Source organism: Stylophora pistillata, chromosome 9, assembly GCF_964205215.1.
Source record: "Stylophora pistillata chromosome 9, jaStyPist1.2, whole genome shotgun sequence".
NCBI classification, from domain to species: domain Eukaryota; kingdom Metazoa; phylum Cnidaria; class Anthozoa; order Scleractinia; family Pocilloporidae; genus Stylophora; species Stylophora pistillata.
Window position 1 is genome coordinate 15031465 of NC_142527.1, and position 20732 is coordinate 15052196.

A 20732-nucleotide genomic window follows, 5' to 3' on the forward strand; every position below is an offset into this window, starting at 1 on the left:
AGGAAGTCTATGTTTGTGTGATGATTTTTACTTGCGTGACATTTCATTAAATTAGTGATTGAACTACTTTTCGAATGGTTAGCGAAACGCGCTGTCAAGGTAAGTCACTAAGTACGTTTTCAATTTGAATTTGTCAGATAATATCAATTTAGGATTTGTCGCTTTCGACATTCTCAGCAGTTTTGGGTGTTCGTAATTCTTTGGGTGGACTTCTTCGACGACACATGGAATCCTTAGATTAAGAAGAGGTTGGAATGGAGTGAAATTTGAAATAACGTAGATATTGAGGATCTTTCCAGAAGCCAATTTTCCAAGATTTCCAAGATTAAGATTAAGCATTCTTACTCGGCACTTTTGCGAGGACGGCTGGCAGATTTCGTTATCCTCCGTTGGATCAAAACAGACCAATCACGACCGACTTACGCCATTTGAGTCTTACAGCCAATAACATCACGGCAAAACTGACCAATCATTTTACACGAACTGAAATAAGAGCATTCTACTGACAACTACTATTCACTTGACTCTGATGATGACTTTCGCACAGGTTGTCGAAACGTCAGTCACCATCACCAACAACAGTCCTTCTCAGGACTACACTCACCCGGACAATCACACTACACTTTCACGAAAAAAACTTAATTTAATGAAAAGGAAAAGGTTGTACTGGAAGAAAAAGTCAAAATTTTAGCTTACAGAGTTTCATCCACTTGCCCCTTAGTCTTAGTTCTTAGAAAGGACTCAGTTATTCGTCACTTGGCATTGCTTACCAATCACGGTAGATTTCGAAAATAAGCAAAGCTCTCTTCAGAGAACAGTCTTCGTAGAAATGAACAAATGCTGTGTCATTATAAAGTATTAGTTTTTTATTAGTTAACCTCACAGCTCTTCAAGTAATATTTGTATTTTTTACCAGTCTGATGTTTTCTTTTTGAAATGTGCCATATGATCTCTATAACTACGAACAACGTTTGAAATCTGGTGAAAAATAAATAATTTCCTAGTCAAAAAATTTCTCTCTACTTATTTACTAAGCAATATTTTTTTATTTTGTTTTAAATACAGCATGCATGGACCCCGTAAAACATTTCCATTTCTAAGTTGGGTTGAGATTGTTTAGAAAGGCTTATTACTTGAAATGGTTTGAAATGCTTATAGTTTATTGCTAACAATTATGTTTATTGTTGGCTTACTGTTGTGCAAAACATCACTAGTTGTACTCGTACAGAGGGAATCGATCGAATGGAAGAAGATGAACGAAAATAAAAGCAATAATGCTTTAACTTAGCTGTGCAACATAATGCAGCTCGATAGACAATAAAAAGTATTTAGGGGTCTAAAGAATGATATAACTTGAATGACGAAGAGTCAGTACTCATTCATTTCCTGCCACTGTCTCTGCAATAAAAGAACAAGTTGCAAAAGTAAGTGAATTGACGTATCAAGCATCGTCATTAAGTAGATATTATAATTTGTCTATGAAGTGTTCTAGAGTTATCGCGATATCAAGTTATGGATACGTTATGCCCGAAAATATCATAATAAAACATCAGGCCGATATCGTTAAGATTTTGTTGACTTCATCAAAACTTGTTCACGGTCAATCCCCTCATCGAGGCATGAGTAAAAGCAGGAGAAAGTAATGATCCGTTACTTTCTCTTGGCCTTACCCCAAGTACCACTTTCTTGACCCTACAAACCTTGACATGGACACTTTGAAAAAGCGAAGTTGGACGTAATTCAGTGCACCGAGGTGTCCTCGAGGACTAATCTTGCGGAGGTCATGAATTTGTGATAAATCATTCTGGTACAACCTAATGTATGATGTTGGCCATTCCTTGTAGCTGTGGTATGTGTCAGTATGCTGTATATTGATGAACTTCCATAGCCCCACCTCATTATTACATAAAACCCGTGAAGAACTGTGAGAAGACAATGTAAGCTCATGTACAATCCCAGTATACCTACTTTTATATCACTGTTGGGCGAATAAAGCCGGTTTTCGTTCCTTCTTCCTTCCATTTGCCTTTTTTCAAATGTTTTTCGGGAACTGAATGATTCGTTGGAGTAAGCTGTAGCCTAAAAATACAACGAATAGAATAAACTGAAAAAGAACTAAATGACCATCCATCAAGGTACCACCCACAAGCCAAGTTTGCTAAAGGTCTGTTTTCTTCAATGTAATGAAAACCTCCTCCGCTGGCGCTCGCCCCTCATCATTGGACCTTACTGCCTTCGACCATTCAACAGACACTAAAATTGCTTTGTTACAATGATTTTGCTTTTGTTTAAGATTCCGATGAGGACTTGCAGAGGTGAACAAGAGACTGTCAAATGAAACAATGAATTTCTCTGAGTTTATTTCACTGCACCTGGTTTATCTTCAATTGTCTGAAACATTAACCACTAGCAACTTCAAACCTTACTAAGAAGGACAAATATACTGCCAACTCAAACCACCCAAGTTTTAGTCTGAAGTTTTCGTGTTAAAATTAATGCAACTGAGCACCCTTCCTAAAGTTATCTTATGATTGATTTGTCAGTTGTACTAACATATAATTTCTACAAATGTAGTAATTATGTTGATAAGTTTATGAATTAATTTGGACAATCTTTTACCCTTTTCACAGATGCAGCAAGAATATCTCCTCGTCTGACACTGTCCTGTACGCTGGGAGTCGAAGAGGATCGAAAGAAACTCCATGAATAATGTTTCTTTAAAAACTTCTTTTTAAAGGTAGTGCACACCTAAATAGAAAAAAGCTAAGGGTCATAGACGCATTTTCATACTTTCTTCCTCAAAATAACGAAACTGAAAACCAAGAACATACAAACAAGAAGCAAGTAAAAAAAGGAAACCAGCTCTAGAGCTAACAAGCTAACAATCACATGATTAATTGTACAGCACACGAACGCGATACCTCTTGATCCATTAAAATGTTAGTGACAAAGAAGTACACGCCCTGAAAAGATATCAAGCACAAATTCAGCAAAGGACCTTAAATTGAGAATATTGCTCTAGTTCAACAAGCGCGACAGAACGATTTTTCGATAAGCAACCATTTCAAACGTATGCTATTCGTAAAGAGGGTGGTCATTAGGAAGGTAAGAGTACAATAGAATAGATTTGTGATTATCATGCAAGCGGCGCCAATATCAGTAAAGTGACCAGTAACGGTGGAAAGACTTTATTGTCCATAAATTCACGTTATAAGAAATTAACGTGTATGGATGCAACATTTTTTATTGGTCGCTACCTGAAAGCTGCTAAGTAGAACAAAGGCGTAAGACATAACTGCTGCGTCAGAGTTTATTTGCAGGAAACCCAGCAACCAAGTTATTCCCAGCAACGGTAGAAGTATCAGAGATGCCTTTAGTGCCACCCTGTCAAACAATGGTCAAAGGAAGAGTTACGTTTTTTTCATATAACAGAAAAAAGATAAGGTTAAATTACGTCGTTTAACAAGGAGGAGTTAACAATTTGGAGAAAAATGATCAAATGACATCCTCATTGGTGCTTTACCTACATTGACTAACCCTAAAACAGAACACCAGTTGGCTAAAGATTGGATAGACTCAGAATTCGTTTTTGTGCCAAATAATCAAAGATTTGGTGGAAATTAAACAAACACGTAATACATCTACACCTTAATCACTCGTTACACGAAAATAGTAAGTTATCCTTTAACTGTATGAGAGAGGGAACGTCTGATCTGGGACAAACTGACTAGCCTACCGAAGTTGAAATAACATCCACACCACAATAAAGCGCTCAGATTCTACCTATTAGAGCATGCACACTATGGAGAAACGTTGTTGTCGAAGGCATTACAATATCTGCGTAATACATTGTTTTCAGAAATTCAGACTGAAAAGGCCACTTCCTTTCATGTAAAGCTGCCAGTTCGTAGTGGTCTTCATTTTTAACTGAATGTAGTCCGGAATTCCTTGGCGATCCTGCGGGGTCCTTCCAACATTTACAGAAAGGTGCAGTATTAAAAGAAGGTTCATTTGAGACTAGTGGTGAAAATCGACATTAAGTGTATTGTGATGAGTTACAAGCAACAAGTAACAAGATAAGCTTTGGTTCCACTTATGTCTTCTGATATTTCCAAAAAGCTTAAATTCTGCATGCATGTTACCTTATATTGTTGATAAAGTTCTTGTCACTGGTGTATTTCTGTCGTTTTTCTGTTGTTGGGGATATTAGCACTCCAATGACCATTCCAAGAATCACTATATTTGTCTGAAAAACAAAATGAGTCAATTATTGAAAAAACTGCGTCACTGAACTGAGTGATTAAGAATATTCTCAGACCAACCAACCCTGTCCACGCATAACATGGCAGGAGTCAAGGGACCACACTACCGTGATTCATATTTTCAAGTTGCTACGAGCACCCTTAAACATGATATTAAAATCAATACTCACAAGTATTACAACCACAACAGGAGGAAGAAAGAGTGAGACTAGCACAATTTCTGTCATCCAGCAACTGCATAAAACAAAATCCTGGTCGTAAATGAACACTAACATCATTTGCTCTACGTATTGACTGTGTTAAGCTAAGCTTAACGTTCCTTTGCCGTGAGAGAATTTACCCGTGGAAAGGGGCGAAAAAGAGTTGTATTTAAACCCAATATAGGATGATGAAATAGGAGTAACGGTAATCAGTAATCGCCTATTGATACCAAGTTGGATCTAATTCACCCGTAACCCCATGCAACCTGCACACATCGCCATGGCCATGGCCATCGCGGAAAAGTAATCTCCGTAATATTTAATTCACATGAAACACATATTGAATTGACTGAAAATAACTCACTAGTAATGGGTGGATCTTGTTCATTAACACGTGTATTTTACAGATATTTTTCATGATACACATTTTAACTGAAATGACTGTGTTACTCACATTTTCCCTACTCCATATTTGTCCCAGAAAATAGCCATGGATAAGGCTGTCACGCTCGTAGGTAAACCTAAATAAATAAAGTTATAATCAGTTTCATCCTTAACTGGTCTTCATACCATCCTCTAGGGCTTAGCTATCAGCACAGAAAAGTTATGTGAAGAGCAGAACTGCTCAGTGAAAATTATGACCTCTCTCCGCTACATCTTTCTAAGCACGTTTTTGACGGAAACGAAAACTAAATTGTAGTTCGTTTCCCGCTCCTACAATTTTTAGAAAAGCACACAGAGAAAGCGAACAAATGAGCAAATTAAATCTTACCATATCCTAATATATAATATCTCTTGAGGAAACTTTTCTTTTGAGTAGAAAGTACTTTGATGATAGCTAAATAGAGATGCCATCCTTCCACGAGCATCCAGGCAAACATGGCAGTGAGGAAAAAATGCAAAGCGATTCCCACAGCCTTGCACAACCACTATGAGAGATAAGTCAGAGTCAAGAGAAGACGTCGACATCACTCACTTATTGAATTACCTTGTTGCTTTCAAATGACTTACAGTTTATCGAGTGAAGAATTGTAAATCTAATACACTGTTCTAATTACCACTTAGTCATTTGTCACCTCAAGTCATCCGTACAACAATTGAAGGAACTGCCTAGGTTGTTAAAAATTATACCTTGTTTTGCGTTTGACTCGTTCCAAAGAAGAAAATAAGTTGAACAACTCCCATGTTAAATGCTAGATTTTTGTGCACGTGTATGCGATCCCCCTTGAGGCTGAAAAAAGAATAAGCGAATGAATGGCTTGAAGATTGACAAACACGAAAGATCTTCCTTCTTATTGTGACAAGTTTATTTTTGACTCTAAAGGCAGATATAGCTCACCAAATAGGATACAGATCTATCCTGTTGTAGAATACTGCGAGGCTGAAGAGTTAGTTCGAATTTAGTTCACGATTTGCGATAATCACAAACCACAGGTATACAAATTAAAGAGAGCAAGTGAGTAAACATGCCAATCATAGTCCTTCAAAAAAAACCCCATAGATTATCTCAGAGGGTTACAAAACACTTCGTATTTTGCCTTCACTGCTCAACCGGACACAAAGAGTTGATATCTGGGCGGGTTGGCCAGCCAAGCCACGGTTTATTTAACGCCAAATCGATATGCTAACAGAACCCTATTACAATTGAAGTAAACTAAATGCACCAAAGCCGGACCCGAAAACCCCTAAAAACCAGCAGGTGGAAAAAACGGGGAACGTGTACCCCCGACCAAGGCAGTGATGCCACCCTTGGGGTTTTAGGATTTCCTATAAATGACATTTTTACATAGTTACTTAAGGTACTATCCGAGTAACGCTCTAAATTTATACAAAAGACGAAAACGAACACGAACAGCTACGCCCGGTGAAGGCTGACCGTAGAATGCCTTGCTCTGCTAACGACCTCTGCTTACAAAGCACGATCCCATAACTCTCTGTGTACCTCGCAGCCACCCCCAGACCTCCGATACGCGCCGGCAAAATATCAATTTATGCTAATTAGGATTACCACAAATTACATTTTTACACACATCACTTCCTTGTTCTGTAACGTAACTAGCGTGCATAAATCTTACCGATAGCTTGAATATCTTCGCCCTAAAATTAGCGAAGTCTTTTGCATGGAAAATTTTCATCGGTGAAAAAGCAGAAAACAACAGCAAAAACGAAAAGTAGATTTACGTAACCTGTTTAAGTGCCACAAACGAAGGTTTTAATTTGAGAAAGTTCATTGATCTTGTCACTTATTGGCCATAGCCAACAAAAATAAAGGAATGATTTTTTTCTGACGCTTTTGTGGAAAAGTATCGTTACTTGTTTAAAATCAGGGTGTAAACGATATTGAAAATTCTTATCGGCCTGGGTAAGATATCCAAACCTCCGGGATGACAACTGTCTCGCTGATTCTTAAACGTATAATATGAAAGCATCCTCTTTTATACGTATGTTTAGATTTGTTACTTTATGTTTTGCTTCTTCCTCATCAGTGTCTTTATCATGATGGCTGCGATGGTACAATGTGCGATTGTGGCTGGCTACTTACTGTAAGATGCTGTAGAGTAACACAGAGAAGAAACAGCAAGCGGCAGACAATGCACACCCCACATAAGACATTAGAGACAAGATCAGGTCCTCATCTTTCTCAGTGACGTCCTGAAAAAAAATAGAGGAAAAACTATGAATGTCAGTCACTTTAACTCGGTTAGAAAAAAAAAATTAAACTTAACGCCATTTCGAACAGGTAATTACAATCTCAATTGACAATCTCAGATCTGCAACAGAAAAAAACTGCAAGATACTGAAACAGCTAGGAAGGAATGTGATTCCTTAATTATCGGCCCATTGCCCCAGATTGTCACAATACCGATTGTGTTTTTTCTGAGTTAATCTTTAACACAGATTTCTAGTGGTTTCCTAGTGAGTTATAATGTGATGTCAAAGCATGAAATGTGTCACTGAACGAAGAGCTCCACCTCAAAAACGCTGTTCTGCGTTGTTTAGAATTGCGGAGAGAAATATAGATCTGTTTTACCGTCCTCAGGATGATAAAATTTATGAGGTATGTCATAACTATTACAGGAGGAAAAAGAGGCTTTACGGTCCTGACTTTACCGGTGAACCATGTAAATCCAGAAGAAGAGCGAAATTAGTCAAATGTGAACAATGGCACATTGTGTGGGTATCATTAGTATGGTACAGGTAACATCCATCGTCAAACCATCGATCGTCTGGTCCGCTGCAAAAGAAAGAAAAATCTTTGCTCGAAGGTTGTCCAGTAAACTCGTTTCTTGAGCCAGAATGCCGGCCTTATTAACCCGACTGAGGGTAAGTAAAGTGCACAGGAGAAGTGCAAGGCCGGAATTGCGAATGGTCGCGTTAAGGTTTGTCAGTGGCCAAGCCAAGCTAGCGAGCTTATGGAATTGATTGCCGATTGAGATGATGTTTACTTACGTCGAGTCCATGTTGAAGAAACAACAAAGACCTGACGAGGTGTGATTTTGATCCTGAAAAAGGAAATGCAAAAAAAACAAAAAAAAACAAAAAAAATATAAAAAATAACGATTGAGAAAAGCAGAAATTTGTCATTGTCAAAGTAAATGATGGACGAGTGTAAAGTTTATGTAAAAAGTGAGTGTGACACAATTTTCTCAAACTCAGTTTTGGAAATTAGAATCAAAAGGCTAAACATTGTGTTTAACATTGCAGTGGGCTTAGCGATGGCTCCTTTGTATGATTTGAAAGTGATGCAAGCAGATTTACTTTATTTCTAAGTTACCTACCAAGTGCTGAAACACTAATGTGATAGGCTCTCGAAGGGAATGGTAAAAGTGATCCTCCTCGGAGACAATTCTTCCCGATATGATAATGGAGTTGAGCTCCGATCTATTGTAGGGCTTCTGAGCTCCCATCTCTTTTAAAGATCTGAAAATACACCACCATTAGAAAAGACATTTTGACCGACTAAAAAAAATGAGAGTATAGGGAATCAAACAATCGAAAATTATTACATTTTGTAGTGAAAAGCTTCGTTTTCGGTTTCCCACCTTATTTCTAAGAGAGGATCTGAGGTCAGCAAACCTTCCAGGTTCTTGTAAAAGACGGTTGACACACTTGCGTAGTATGCTACCCAAGAAAGAAACCAGCCATTATTGATTTTGCATTCGATTAGTCCACTGATCTGACTAAGTTCCTTTAAAAGCTTGAGTGTTGTGTTCAATTGGTTCAGTGGTCCGGCTAAGGTTGGTATCTTCAACATGGCAAATTGTGCATTAATCTCTCTGTTGCACTTTATATTTCAAGTTGGTATCGACCTTATAGATGCTAAATAAGGTTGGTATCTTCAGCATGGCAAATTGTGCATTAATCTCTCTGTTGCACTTTATATTTCAAGCTGGTATCGACCTTATGGATGCTAAATAAGGTTGGTATCTTCAACATGGCAAATTGTGTATTAATCTCTCTGTTGCACTTTATATTTCAAGCTGGTATCGACCTTATGGATGCTAAATAAGGTTGGTATCTTCAACATGGCAAATTGTGCATTAATCTCTCTGTTGCACTTTATATTTCAAGCTGGTATCGACCTTATGGATGCTAAATAAGGGGTACAGGATTCATGTGACAATGAGCATTTTCCAAAGTATACTCTTGAAAAACCATCTATCTGTAAGGTGTTATGGGCGGCATGTGTTGGCCTTTGATTTTGCCATGGAGAATCAAATATAATATGTACAAAACTAACAAAAAGACTCTCACACGACAGTCGCGAGCATGAACAAAGTATTAATAATAAAGCACCAACCTTTGAGAACTTACGCCAAAACAAAAACTTAGTAAAGGTCTTAATTAAAAAGATAGACTAACACCAACATGACAACTAGCAGAAATCAAGTAGTGTTCGAGGATTAAGTTCCAATGGAAAGGCTGACTTAGTATGGACAATTAAGACTGTATGTTGTTTTAGGCCTTTGTAATATATTTTTGAGTCAACAGCCATTATTGACCTAAAAAGTTCCAAAAGTATTAATCAAACACCAGAACAACGATTTGAATTTTTTGTCCCTCTAATTATCTAATAGTTTGCATTTATTCTTACCACTAATTATATACACATCGTTAGCGAGCATGCCTCCTTTGCCATTAACACAATTCAAAGCGGTGCCATATTTGTTATACGTCAGATGCGCAATAGGACTTGACGCACACCATCCGCCATCTTGGACAACGAATACCTTCCAACCACGAATCCTTGTCACCTCTGCGCACTTCTCCACAGCATCCTTGCGAGTAAGGAAGCTTCCTTTCAACAACTCATGTGTTCCTTCCATAGTTGGCACTGCACGGTCTCTTTCATTATCACCAAAGCAGCCAAGACTGCTATAGAAGCCTGAACCAAAAAATTTTTTTGATAATTTTCAGGTTTATGGGTTGATTTCTGCGCGACCTCGTGTGTTTAAAAGCAATATATCACTGATCCTCTTTTCTTTTTCTCACTTTTTATCTTAGGCTCGATGTTATATACTTGTAAAAACTTGTTCTCCTGCCTTAGAACACATTTGATGACATGCTAAACGAGAAACCATCGAACAATTAAATTTTTTTAAAAAGTGATGCTTTTTATTCCAGGAGGACTTCAATCACTTTAACCAACTGAAATAGGTACTTGAAATAAATTTTTGAAGTTTAATTTATTCAGTGTGCACTATCACCGGGTCACGGCTCACCTGAAGCTAACTTGTCCTTTAGTGCATTCTCAAAAAGAGAAGTTGGATAATAAATCTGATTCCGAATGATTGATCCAATGATGAAACATGTAAATTTATTCTAAATGACTCGCTGTTTGGTTTAAAGTTTGACAGTTTATCAGGTGCCATTTGTGAATTTTTAGAAGTGATGAATGAATAATTTCTGAAAATAATTTTTTAAAAAGTGATACTTTTGATTCCAGGAGGACTTTTATCACTTTAACCAACTGGAATAGGTACTTTAAATAAATTTATGAGGTTTAGTTTATTCAGCGTGCACTATCACCAGGTCACGGCTCACCTGAAGCTAACTTGTCCTTTAGTGCATTCTCAAAAAGAGAAGTTGGATAATAAATCTGATTCCGAATGATTGACCCATTTCCACCAACCGCAGACAGATCATACATCAATGAGTGTAAAATTCCCTTGAACTTAATCATCTCAACCACATCGATGGATATCTCTGTACATAATGCAAAGAAATGAAAATATTATACAACGTAGATAAAATCGTCAGAAATATCGAATATATGATGTAACATTTGAGTGCAAAACAGATTCCATTCAGTTTGATGACTATATTCTTACCAACATTAGACGCTTTGGTTCTCAAGCTTAAATTGTGAAACTTTTCTGGATCTGTAATGGCGTTGTTTAGCATATCTTGCACCTGTTGCTGAGTTACAGCAGTAACGCTGTCTTCCAGAGCAGCCACCATGTCTGTGGCCTTGAGAGCAATCTATAACAACAACAGTAGCAAAAAACAAAGTTTGGCTCTGTAATTCATACTGATATCTGAATAATAAAGCAACACCCCTTTTCTGCCCTTCAAATAGTTTTTTTTGTATTAGTTTTAAGAAAAAACTCGTTAATGAATGGTTGCTAAGACACGCTAATGACTCTCCATGACAACTGATCAACCAGGTATTTGACGGTGTCGAGAAAGTTGAAGCCTCTGGCTCCGTAAAATAAAATGGTTTTATGGCTTTACAGAAATATGACAGAATATTTCATCAAAATTTTTTTTCTACCCTGTCCATTCCGTTCCAAGCCTGTCTGTTTTCTGTGTGGAGAAGATTACTCACAACATCACCCATGATCTGCAACATCAAAACAAATAGTTTCCAAAACCATATGGCAACAACAAAACTAATAGTTAAAAATGCTAAGGTAGAAGAATAAACCAAGGTAAAATATCTTACTTCTAAAGGAGACGTTTAAACTCAAACAAATAATATGACACGGTTTTACCTCAAGAAAGTTCGTTAATTCATCTTTGGTAACGTTCTTCATCAAGTTCGTTATCCTTTCGTTTAAATCATTCATGATATCCACAGCAGAGAAGATATCTCCTGAATAAATCTTGTCAACTTCCGGGTCCAGAATATATCGAAGTTCCCATCCAATGGCCAGCAAATCTGAAAAGCTGGGTTCTCCCTTTAGAAGTGTTGAAAACTGTTAAGACGGAGCAATAAATGATAACTGTTAGTTAATTGGTCATGGAATACGAAAGTGACACCCACGCTGAAAAAAATCACTGTAAATATTTTTCAATAAAAGTGCATGTGGGTACAACAAATTGAAAAACAAAGAAAAGATAAAATGTGAATCACTTACCTTTTGTTGGAGTTCATACATTGCCTTTGTCAAGCAGCGAGTGAGATCTGGTACTCCCCACACCCCGCTACTGATGCCGCTGTAACAAATTCTCCGAGCATCTCCTGATAAACAGAGACAATTATAACTTTCGGGCAAGTTGCATACTTCTATTGATTCTAATCTATAATGTTTGCATTACACAATATCATATAAACGTATCATGTTATAGCTTTTTAGATAAAGTAAGTCAGACCTTTATGTAAGTGTCAATGTGTTTAGCCTAAGAAGACTAATTGGGGACACTATAATTAAAATGCACTTATAAAAAATTATATATTTACACGAAAGTGATTAAAATTTAAAGTTTAGAAAGCTAAAATATTCCTATTGACTACAAAGATTACTGTTATTAATTAGTTTTATTAATTACAATCTCGTTTAGGTTCAGTTTTCTTATTTTCTTTATGAAAACACATAAACTTGGCGAATCCCTTTGATTTTTAGTGAGTTTTGCACACGAAAACGGCCCGAAATATCTGACAGAGTGCTTGCCATAGCAAATAGTTTCAAAACGTGGTAATACTAAATCACTATTCCGTAGCGAATGTGTAGAGCCTTTGCGAACAAATAATTCAGAAACGCAGTCGGGTACAAGACCATGTTTGACTTTGTACATAAGTACTGTGATATCCTGAAGCCGTCTATTATATAAAGACGGTATATCGGCACGCCTTAGGAGTTCTTCATATGTAGCAGAGTGGGATTTATAAATGACCCTTAGGGCTCATTCTTGTAATCGTTCTAACTTTCTCTTGTCTGATGATTTACAAAAATGCCAGGTTAGATGGCAGTAAGTTAAATATGGCATTATAAAAGATTTATACAATAGTGGCTTGGCCTTGCAGGTTATTAAGTTCCGAAGACGTGAGAGTACTTTGACTTTCTGGCTTGCCTTGGTACATAATTTGCTAATATGCTCAGTGAAGTTGAGAATTTCATCTATATCAGTGAACTCCCAGTGGTTTGATTGGTTCTGTGTTCGCAATAGCCATATCGTTTATTCTCAGCGTTTACGTTTTGTCGCTCTTATCTTTATCGAGTTTCAGTCGTGGATTGATGTTTAGAGACTGAAACTTGTCTGGGTTGGCCAGTAGAAAATTGTTCGAATACCATGACAGTGCTTTCTGGCCCTGTGTTTTCATTCTGCATCGTACTATTTCATGTTCCCTTCCTTTGACGTACATTTGATGGTCGTCAGCATACCCTGTTAAATTTACGTCATATCGTTCTGGTAGATGTTCCATGGTAAGGGATAGAAAGACGATCCTTGAGGGCATCCCCGTTTCATCTTTATCCAGTCGCTAGTAGCATCACACATTTTTACTCGGTTTAGTCTGTCCGCAAAAAATGATCGCATAAGGTTAAGTGATCGCCCTCCAAATCCATAAGCCTCTAGTTTCTTTACCGTCAGAGAGTGGCTGAGAGAATCGAAGGCCTTACTCATATCTGTAGATAGTACTGATACCAGTTGCTTACTATCAACAGCCTGTTTCCAGTCCTCAATCAGCATAAGCAATGTTGTTTCGCAACTATGTCTTTTTCCGTAAGCTGTCATTCTGTAGTACAAAGTTTCATCATAATGACTTGTCACCTGATTGCTCAACGGGAGTTCAAATATCTTGTCGACAGCTATAAGGAGGTGATGGGGCGATAATTTCTAGCATCCTGTCGACCTCCCTTCTTAAATGCGGGTGTCCACTCACCCATCTTCCATGCACTGGGCCAGGTACCCTGCTCTATGCAGTTGTTATAGAGGCTGGTTAACGATGCTACTGTTCCTTTAGCCACATTCTTAAGTAATTTTGGTGGTAGTCCTGTGTCCCATCCGCTGGACTTCTTTGGATTGATCTTTTCCAGTGTCTCTTCCACTTCAGCCACTGAGAAGAGCTTGAATTCAAAATTTGTTCCTTTGTGGGCTTCTCGTACGGTCTTAACACTGCTGTGGTCACTAAGATCCTCTTCCGTGATGTTATTCACATGGTCTCCGCCAATACTCAGTGCCTCATTAGTGAAATATTTGGCTAGTATCTCTGCCACTTCCGTTTGATCCCTAACGGCATTATCTCCCTCCGTTTTAAGGTGTATTGCTGCCGATTCTTTACTCTTATTGCTGATAAAAGGCTTGAACGTGTCATAGAATTTCGATGGTCTTGATTTGTGTTCGTCCGCCTTAGTATACCAGTATGCTCTGATTGCTTTTCTACGCTCTCGTGTAGCTACATTTCGATATTTCCTTTTCAGTTCTAGATTCTCAGCGGTGCGGTATTCAGCAAAGGCAAAAAGGCAAAAACATTATTGTCTTCCGCGATAAATGAGTGTTGGGTGAAATTCATTTTCTCACTTGACTATTCAGGAAGAAATTAATTTAATAAGTGAGGCATTTCTTAATATTTGCTTGGAGAACTTTTTGATCGAGTGTTGCTAAACTATCATATCCATTAAAAGTAATCAAAGAGGCTAAGTAACACAAGAGATTGATGAACATAGAGTAAATACATACTAAAACAACCTCAAACTGAGGAGAAATATGAGAGGGACCAGACCGAAAATAGTTTTGATGTTGCGAGTAGCTGTTTGAGACTGTGATATGTAAGTTTTCTATATGATTATAAGAGCTTACTAAAGCATAAAAGGTAATAAAAATACCTAAACTCAATTCTAAATAAGACTCACCACCAAAGTGATCCTGTGGACATGACTTGATGTCGGTGCTGCTTGCTACAGTATGGCTCCACAAGATATCTTGGCTCCATTCAGATGAGCAATATGCCAAGTCACCCTCAGATGCTGCAAGTAGAGAAAGAAGACTTCAATTTGCATTTAAAAAAAATGACACGAATTTCCAGTTTCAAATCTTACCTCGGCATTGTTTCCTGTCACTGTGGAGAAAGAAGCCCTGGTTACACAGGCATTGATAGCTTCCATGTGGACTGTTAATACACACATGCTGACAGCCGCCATTGTTTACTGTACATTCATCCAGGTCTAGCAAAGAGAAAAGTAAAACACAGGTTTTATCCTGTAGGGAGTTTGTGTTTAGATATTTAAACTTCCAATCTGTGGTCTGGTGCAATCATTTTACATGATGTTTTTTAAAGATCCCTCACCGATGCACTCATGTCCATCACCGTTGTAACCTCGTGTGCAAACACATTCAAATGAAGAACTATTTCTTGCACAATACGCATATTCAGAACACTGAAGCGGACAATCGACTCTTTCTGTAAAGAGAATAGTTTTGTAATCAGATAAACAAAATTGACAATTTCAATGAATTTTGTATCTTTGGTTAAACCAAATCGTCATCTTTGGCATTGTTAGTCAAACTTACCAACCACTTGTGTGACATCATAGCCATCCATTTCTATGGCAAGGTGTTTCAGTCTTTCTCTCTTTACTGCCAAGTTAAGAGGTCTGATAGGAAGTGTTGCATCTGAGGCAAACACCATCCAGAGCTCAGCTTGCACAATTCCATCTCTAAAAAAAGGTTTAGTCCAAGTAAAGCAGTGTCATATTTATCCTAAGTCATTATTGTACCCAGAGGTGCCTGATATCACTTACAGATTTGGTGACTTAGTCCCTGGTTTTTTCAGCAACGAGGACTTTGGGAAAGGGAAGGATACGACGTTGTATTACTTAGAATACAGGGAAGTAAAAGAAGTATTTCTATGAAAGAAAGCTCTTTCAATTTACTGACAAAGAAATACAAAAGGCTCTAAAAAGAAACCAACGAACAAACAAATTAATAAGTAAATAAATGATTCATTGGGCGAAAAATCCATTAAAAAAACATGGGCACTTTAAAATAAACTCTGAAGAAAGCCCCGCTTATGATCACGGTATTATTGTAATCAATCAGGGTTGCTTGCTTCACCTTTCTTAATTTCTCTTAGATAAAAATGATAAATTATTTTGTGCTGGGCTAATCGTTCTCAGTGCGTCCTCCTCTGAGCAGCAGCAAGAGAGATTATACAATGCAAATACCTGTTGTGAAGTGCGGCAACGTACATCCGTAAGAAAGTCTCATCACTTTTGTATACATAGTCGATCTTGAAAAAGGAATGTGTATATATTTATATATATAACTATCTGCAGACAGTACTGTTTCGACCTTCTGGGCCTTATCAGTGCAGTTTCTTTTTTTTTATGTTTAAGGTGGACGGCCGGGCCCCCGATGAAGGGCGTGTGCAATGCCCGCCGACCAACAGGACTAATCCCACCCATGGCTTGCGTGCAGTGCTGATGCTAGGATGGAGGAGAACCGAGAGGGTCACTTCAAACGACCCAACATTTGTGGTGTCGTCTAAGCCATGCCAGAGTGCTCAAACTAGAGTAAACTAGTAAGCATGCGCATTTGCAACAGCAATGACTCATCCTAGGTAGAGTGTTCAATTTGGTCATGAAAGCAAAACTTTGTATGCCAAATGCCTATATATATATAGGAAGTCTGCGTTTCGATTTTTCCGTGCTACTGTGCTCGATACTGTAAGTGGTAAAGTAGATTACTCACTCATAAGGGGATTTTACATGAGTGAAACAAGCTTGTAGGGATGAAAGCGTAGTCTTTGTATTTTGCTAACTCAACATATATTGCGCTCTACTTTTAGGTATCGAGCAATGTAACAGGAAAAAATTGAAACGCAGACTTTTTATAAATATAGATATATATTTGATCAAACATTTTGGGGTGATAATGGCCGGAAAGAGGGAATCATAATAATAAATAAAAGTAGGTGGGAAAGTTATGGTATTTAATATACGTACCCCTTGCTCTATTTCCTTGGAAAGTTTCTGAAATTGGGTCGTATTGGAAAATCGATATTCTGCGATCCAGTTATTTGCTGGGAACTTTAAGTCAATCTTGTAAACAAGATCTAGAGCTTGAGAGAAATGATATCATACATGTGATGGGGCTGACCTGAACTGAAGCATAGAATTTCTTTATCTTATGAGTGCTAGCTTGCCTGTTCTAAAACGAAAAATGTATTGAAACAATTACCCCACTATGAATTCAAGTATTTGTTTAACTAACCAACACAATAAGTTCCGTTTCCTTTAGAACCCAATGCACACGTGCACAAGAAGAAAGGCGCCTCATTGGTACAGACACCGTACACCTTATGACAGTTATGTGCTTGTTCTTTGCATTCGTCAATATCTGAAAAAGAAGGAAACAAAGTTGACTGGGAAGTAAGATAAAGAAACTATTGATCAGAGAAGATGGTGCTAGTAAAGTACATGATTGAAACGTGAGGCTGCTAAGCTGTACTCGGTCTTCTTATAAACCGATGAATAAAGGGGATAAACTGTTTCTAAAGAAACTGTGGTGCTGCGTCGGTGGGGGTAACAAAGTAATTTGCTTATATACAACTACGGTAAGTTGAAATTGTAAATTGGCCACCGTAAAGAGTTAAAAAGCTGACGTTTCGAGCGTTAGCCCATCGTCAGAGCGAATGTTGAAATTGTAAATTGGCGACCGTAAAGCGTTAAAAATCTGGCGTTTCGAGCGTTAACCTTTCGTCCTTCGTCCTCCGTTCATTCGCTCTGATGAAGGGCTAACGCTCGAAACGTCAGCTTTTTACCTCTTTATGGTGACCAATTTACAATTTCAACTTATTTGTATATTACTTTCTCATAAACCGCAGTCATTTCAGTGTTTTTGATCCATATTTTTAGAAATCCCCAAAAGAGTTAATTTCAATGGGGAATTATTACACAGCACCTTAAAAAAATATGATGAGTCAAATGTCTCACTAATACCCCAGCAGTGTGCACCAACAAGCTGATTCATTGGAAATACAGCTTGCCATAGATTTTCATTAATATTCGTACTCCGGAACTTGTCCAGGTAGCGATAAAGATGGTTTAAATTAGGGAAGAGGTCTCCGTGCTCTTTGCTTTGTACGAATCCTCTTTGAAAATTATACCACGTCAATCATCATCTCTAGAGAATTTCTTTACTTAAATTGAGAACGGAAGAGTTTCGAACCTCAGTTCTATTAAACAGATTTCTTCTACACCGTGGCCCTGCCCGCCCGCCCCGCCGCCATCGGGGAATAAACCTGCTGCAAGATACATACCCCAGCAGTCGGAACTATTATAGCGATATCCTGGCAAGCAAATACAGGTGAAGCCGCTGTAGGTGTTGTTGCAAATAGACGATCCCTTGCAGTTATGTAACTTGTCGGAACATTCGTCCAAATCTTTAACAAAATAAAAACCATAATGCCCGTGAAAAGGCGACAACATATTCATGCATGAGAACGTTAATTTTGGGGACCACTTAACTGCTGAATAGATTAAGAAAGAGTAACTTGATTCACGTTTTCATCAACATTACAAATGCAGAACCGTTTTTATTATTTCCTAGATGCTATCATGTAATATACTTCTTCATTTCTTGCCTGTTCAAATCATGGGCGGATATTAAAAAACTGAGTATTGGTATGCGCTGCGAGGGGTCGCATGGTTCAAATAAAAATAAAACGCTTATTAAGGAGCCATACTTTTTTTTATTTAAGACGAAACGACGAAATATACCTTTTGAGATTAGGAAGACCATGCGACTTATTAACTATGACGAGGCAATTACTGAAATAAACTTTAATCACCATATTAACCATGTAAAATTTCAGATAAGTAGAATTTCACAACTTTAATCACGGTTATCATAAACAGGCACCTTCACATTCTGTTCCATTTCCACTAAAGCCGTGGTTACAAGTGCAGTAGAAAGAACCGTTCAAGTTGGTACATTCGGCGTCAGGATGGCAATTGTGTGTTCGAACTTCACATTCGTTGATATCTGCAAGAAAGTTGCGTAGACCATAAACGTAAAATTAATGAAAGTAGCGACCACGGTGTATGTCATGCTCAGCAAGAGTCCTATGGACGATGATCAAGGGAGAAATACGATAAACATAGTTAATTTGCTAGAATGTACATGATGCAATGAGATACGTTGGAATTTCAAGATTTTTTTTTTAACTACCTTTCATCCAGTTGCAAGCTATTTCTTGCGGACATGCATGTGAATCAAAAAGTGGGCACGAATGAAAGACACTTTTACTCGTGTTCTCCTAGTTTGCCATATTTTATTTTCCTTTCATTCATAGAAAAAATAACACCGTATTCTCAGTTTCGAGTTGCGTAAGTCAAGGGTAAAGTATTTCTTTTTACATTATGAGGTTAGACATTGAAATTAGTAAAGTTCTCATTTTTTTACCTGCACAGCGAAAACCATCCCCAGAGAATCCAGGGAAACAAGCGCAGTCAAAAGATCCTTTCCTGTTGGTGCACGAAGCACCCCAGCTGCAGTTGTGCGTGGCTGTTTCACATTCGTCAATATCTGGAAAAAAAAAAACACATTGTTCGCAAAAGACATTAAACGTTAATCATCGGCTCCATACAGATTGAATGCATCTGAGAAAAAGCTTATGCCAAACATAAGTGTTTGCTAAAACTAAGACCTTCTTCTATTCGTAAATGTAAAATCTTGAAAGGAAAAATAAAAAAAGGGATTAAATGAAGTTTCGAGCAGTGTGGAGTTAGTTAGCAAAATCAGAGTTCGTTTTTGCCATTTTGCCTTTGCCATAAACATGATGCTTATACTCACTATCAGTAACCTATTCATCTATTCTTCAGGATCGACGTGTTCATTTTGCATTTATAATCTGCCTCTAGAAGAATGGAATGATTCTATTCCCTCTTACCCTTGCAGAAAACACCATTTCCAAAGTAACCGCTTAAACATGTACAGTTGAAAGATCCATTGGTATTTGTACAAATTGCATCAGCATGGCAGTTATCCAAGTCGTAGTTACATTCGTCAGTATCTAAAGTAAAAAATCCAGAGATTAAAAACTGAGTTCATCATCGGGCATTTTGGCAGAAGTAGAGTACATCGGCACATTACTGAGCGTCTATTCTAAGAGTCTCACCGACACACTTGTAGCCCGTGCCATGATAACCACGATTGCAGGCACAAGTGAATGATCCTTTGGTGTTGATGCACATTGCGTGTTCATCACAGGTATGTATGCCTAGGCTGCACTCTTCCATGTCTGACAAAAGGAAGAAGGAAGACGGAGACATATTGGAGAAAAGGTGTCAAATATCTCGGTAGGACTGGGGTCAATTAAATGAAGTTCCTCTCTTAGAAAGAACTTAGAAAATAGAAAGAGTGTTTATGGAAAAGGAATGCATATGCCATGCATTATCATTCTTTTTCGCTTTTAACTTTTATTATAAGTTTCTAGTTATTTGAAGCTTCATATTTAAGGTATCGTTATGTAAAGTCAAGTGATATTACATTTTTTCATGAGGTGAATTTCTCCTTCTTCCTATTTGTTAAAAGCCAGCCAAGTGTCTGGTAGACAACTGCCTAATGATTATGGTACGCTTTTGCCTAATATGGTCAAACTGTTTGTTTGTTTTTTTTTTTACAGCAATATCCTGCTCCTTTTGTCCAGGAATCAGTATTTGAGTGATAAGGCTACTGAACTCGATCGCCAAACATCATGATTTGTCAGTGTCTTGCTGATAAACTATTTCGCCAAAACCAATATTTAAACAATAGAGTGTTTCTTGTCGAGGAACTATCGGCTGATAGTTGCCCCGCGGAAATTTGATGTTCTTAAAACAAATATTTGCCCTCGAAGCTTCGCTTCTCGGGCAAATATTTGTTTTAAGAACATCAAATTTCCGCGGGGCAATAATAATAATATAATAATAATAATATAGATCAATTTCTATAGCGCATTTCCATGTAAATGCTCTAATGCGCTTTACAACACTGTGCGGGGGACTTTTCCAGACTGCCGGCGGCAGTTTACAATTAATAAAGGAGAAATTTTTACAGATGCCCC

The 20732-nt window shown here is 37.8% G+C and overlaps 1 protein-coding gene across 4 annotated transcripts in view; it reads right to left on the reverse strand.

Annotated features, from left to right (window-relative positions):
* Positions 1-845: 845 nt before the first annotated feature.
* Positions 846-20732, reverse strand: part of LOC111324123 (uncharacterized) — an 80129-nt gene continuing 60242 nt past the window's right edge. For all 4 annotated transcript variants that reach the window (XM_088733221.1, XM_088733222.1, XM_088733224.1 and 1 more), the window contains 33 exons: positions 19806-19928; positions 19578-19700; positions 19091-19213; positions 18548-18670; positions 17946-18068; positions 16898-17023; positions 16630-16745; positions 15850-15914; positions 15197-15342; positions 14973-15086; positions 14725-14850; positions 14539-14652; positions 11824-11927; positions 11458-11661; positions 11238-11306; positions 10795-10945; positions 10508-10669; positions 9558-9848; positions 8506-8584; positions 8242-8383; positions 7913-7965; positions 7574-7697; positions 7005-7114; positions 5594-5693; positions 5235-5391; positions 4917-4983; positions 4433-4496; positions 4143-4246; positions 3258-3384; positions 2922-2963; positions 2620-2748; positions 1969-2079; positions 846-1398 (listed from right to left, as the gene is read on the reverse strand). In XM_088733221.1, the coding sequence (XP_088589347.1) occupies positions 1369-1398; positions 1969-2079; positions 2620-2748; positions 2922-2963; positions 3258-3384; positions 4143-4246; positions 4433-4496; positions 4917-4983; positions 5235-5391; positions 5594-5693; positions 7005-7114; positions 7574-7697; positions 7913-7965; positions 8242-8383; positions 8506-8584; positions 9558-9848; positions 10508-10669; positions 10795-10945; positions 11238-11306; positions 11458-11661; positions 11824-11927; positions 14539-14652; positions 14725-14850; positions 14973-15086; positions 15197-15342; positions 15850-15914; positions 16630-16745; positions 16898-17023; positions 17946-18068; positions 18548-18670; positions 19091-19213; positions 19578-19700; positions 19806-19928 (3842 nt within the window). In that variant the 3' untranslated portion in view covers positions 846-1368. The remainder of the gene's footprint in view (positions 1399-1968; positions 2080-2619; positions 2749-2921; positions 2964-3257; positions 3385-4142; positions 4247-4432; positions 4497-4916; positions 4984-5234; positions 5392-5593; positions 5694-7004; positions 7115-7573; positions 7698-7912; positions 7966-8241; positions 8384-8505; positions 8585-9557; positions 9849-10507; positions 10670-10794; positions 10946-11237; positions 11307-11457; positions 11662-11823; positions 11928-14538; positions 14653-14724; positions 14851-14972; positions 15087-15196; positions 15343-15849; positions 15915-16629; positions 16746-16897; positions 17024-17945; positions 18069-18547; positions 18671-19090; positions 19214-19577; positions 19701-19805; positions 19929-20732) is intronic.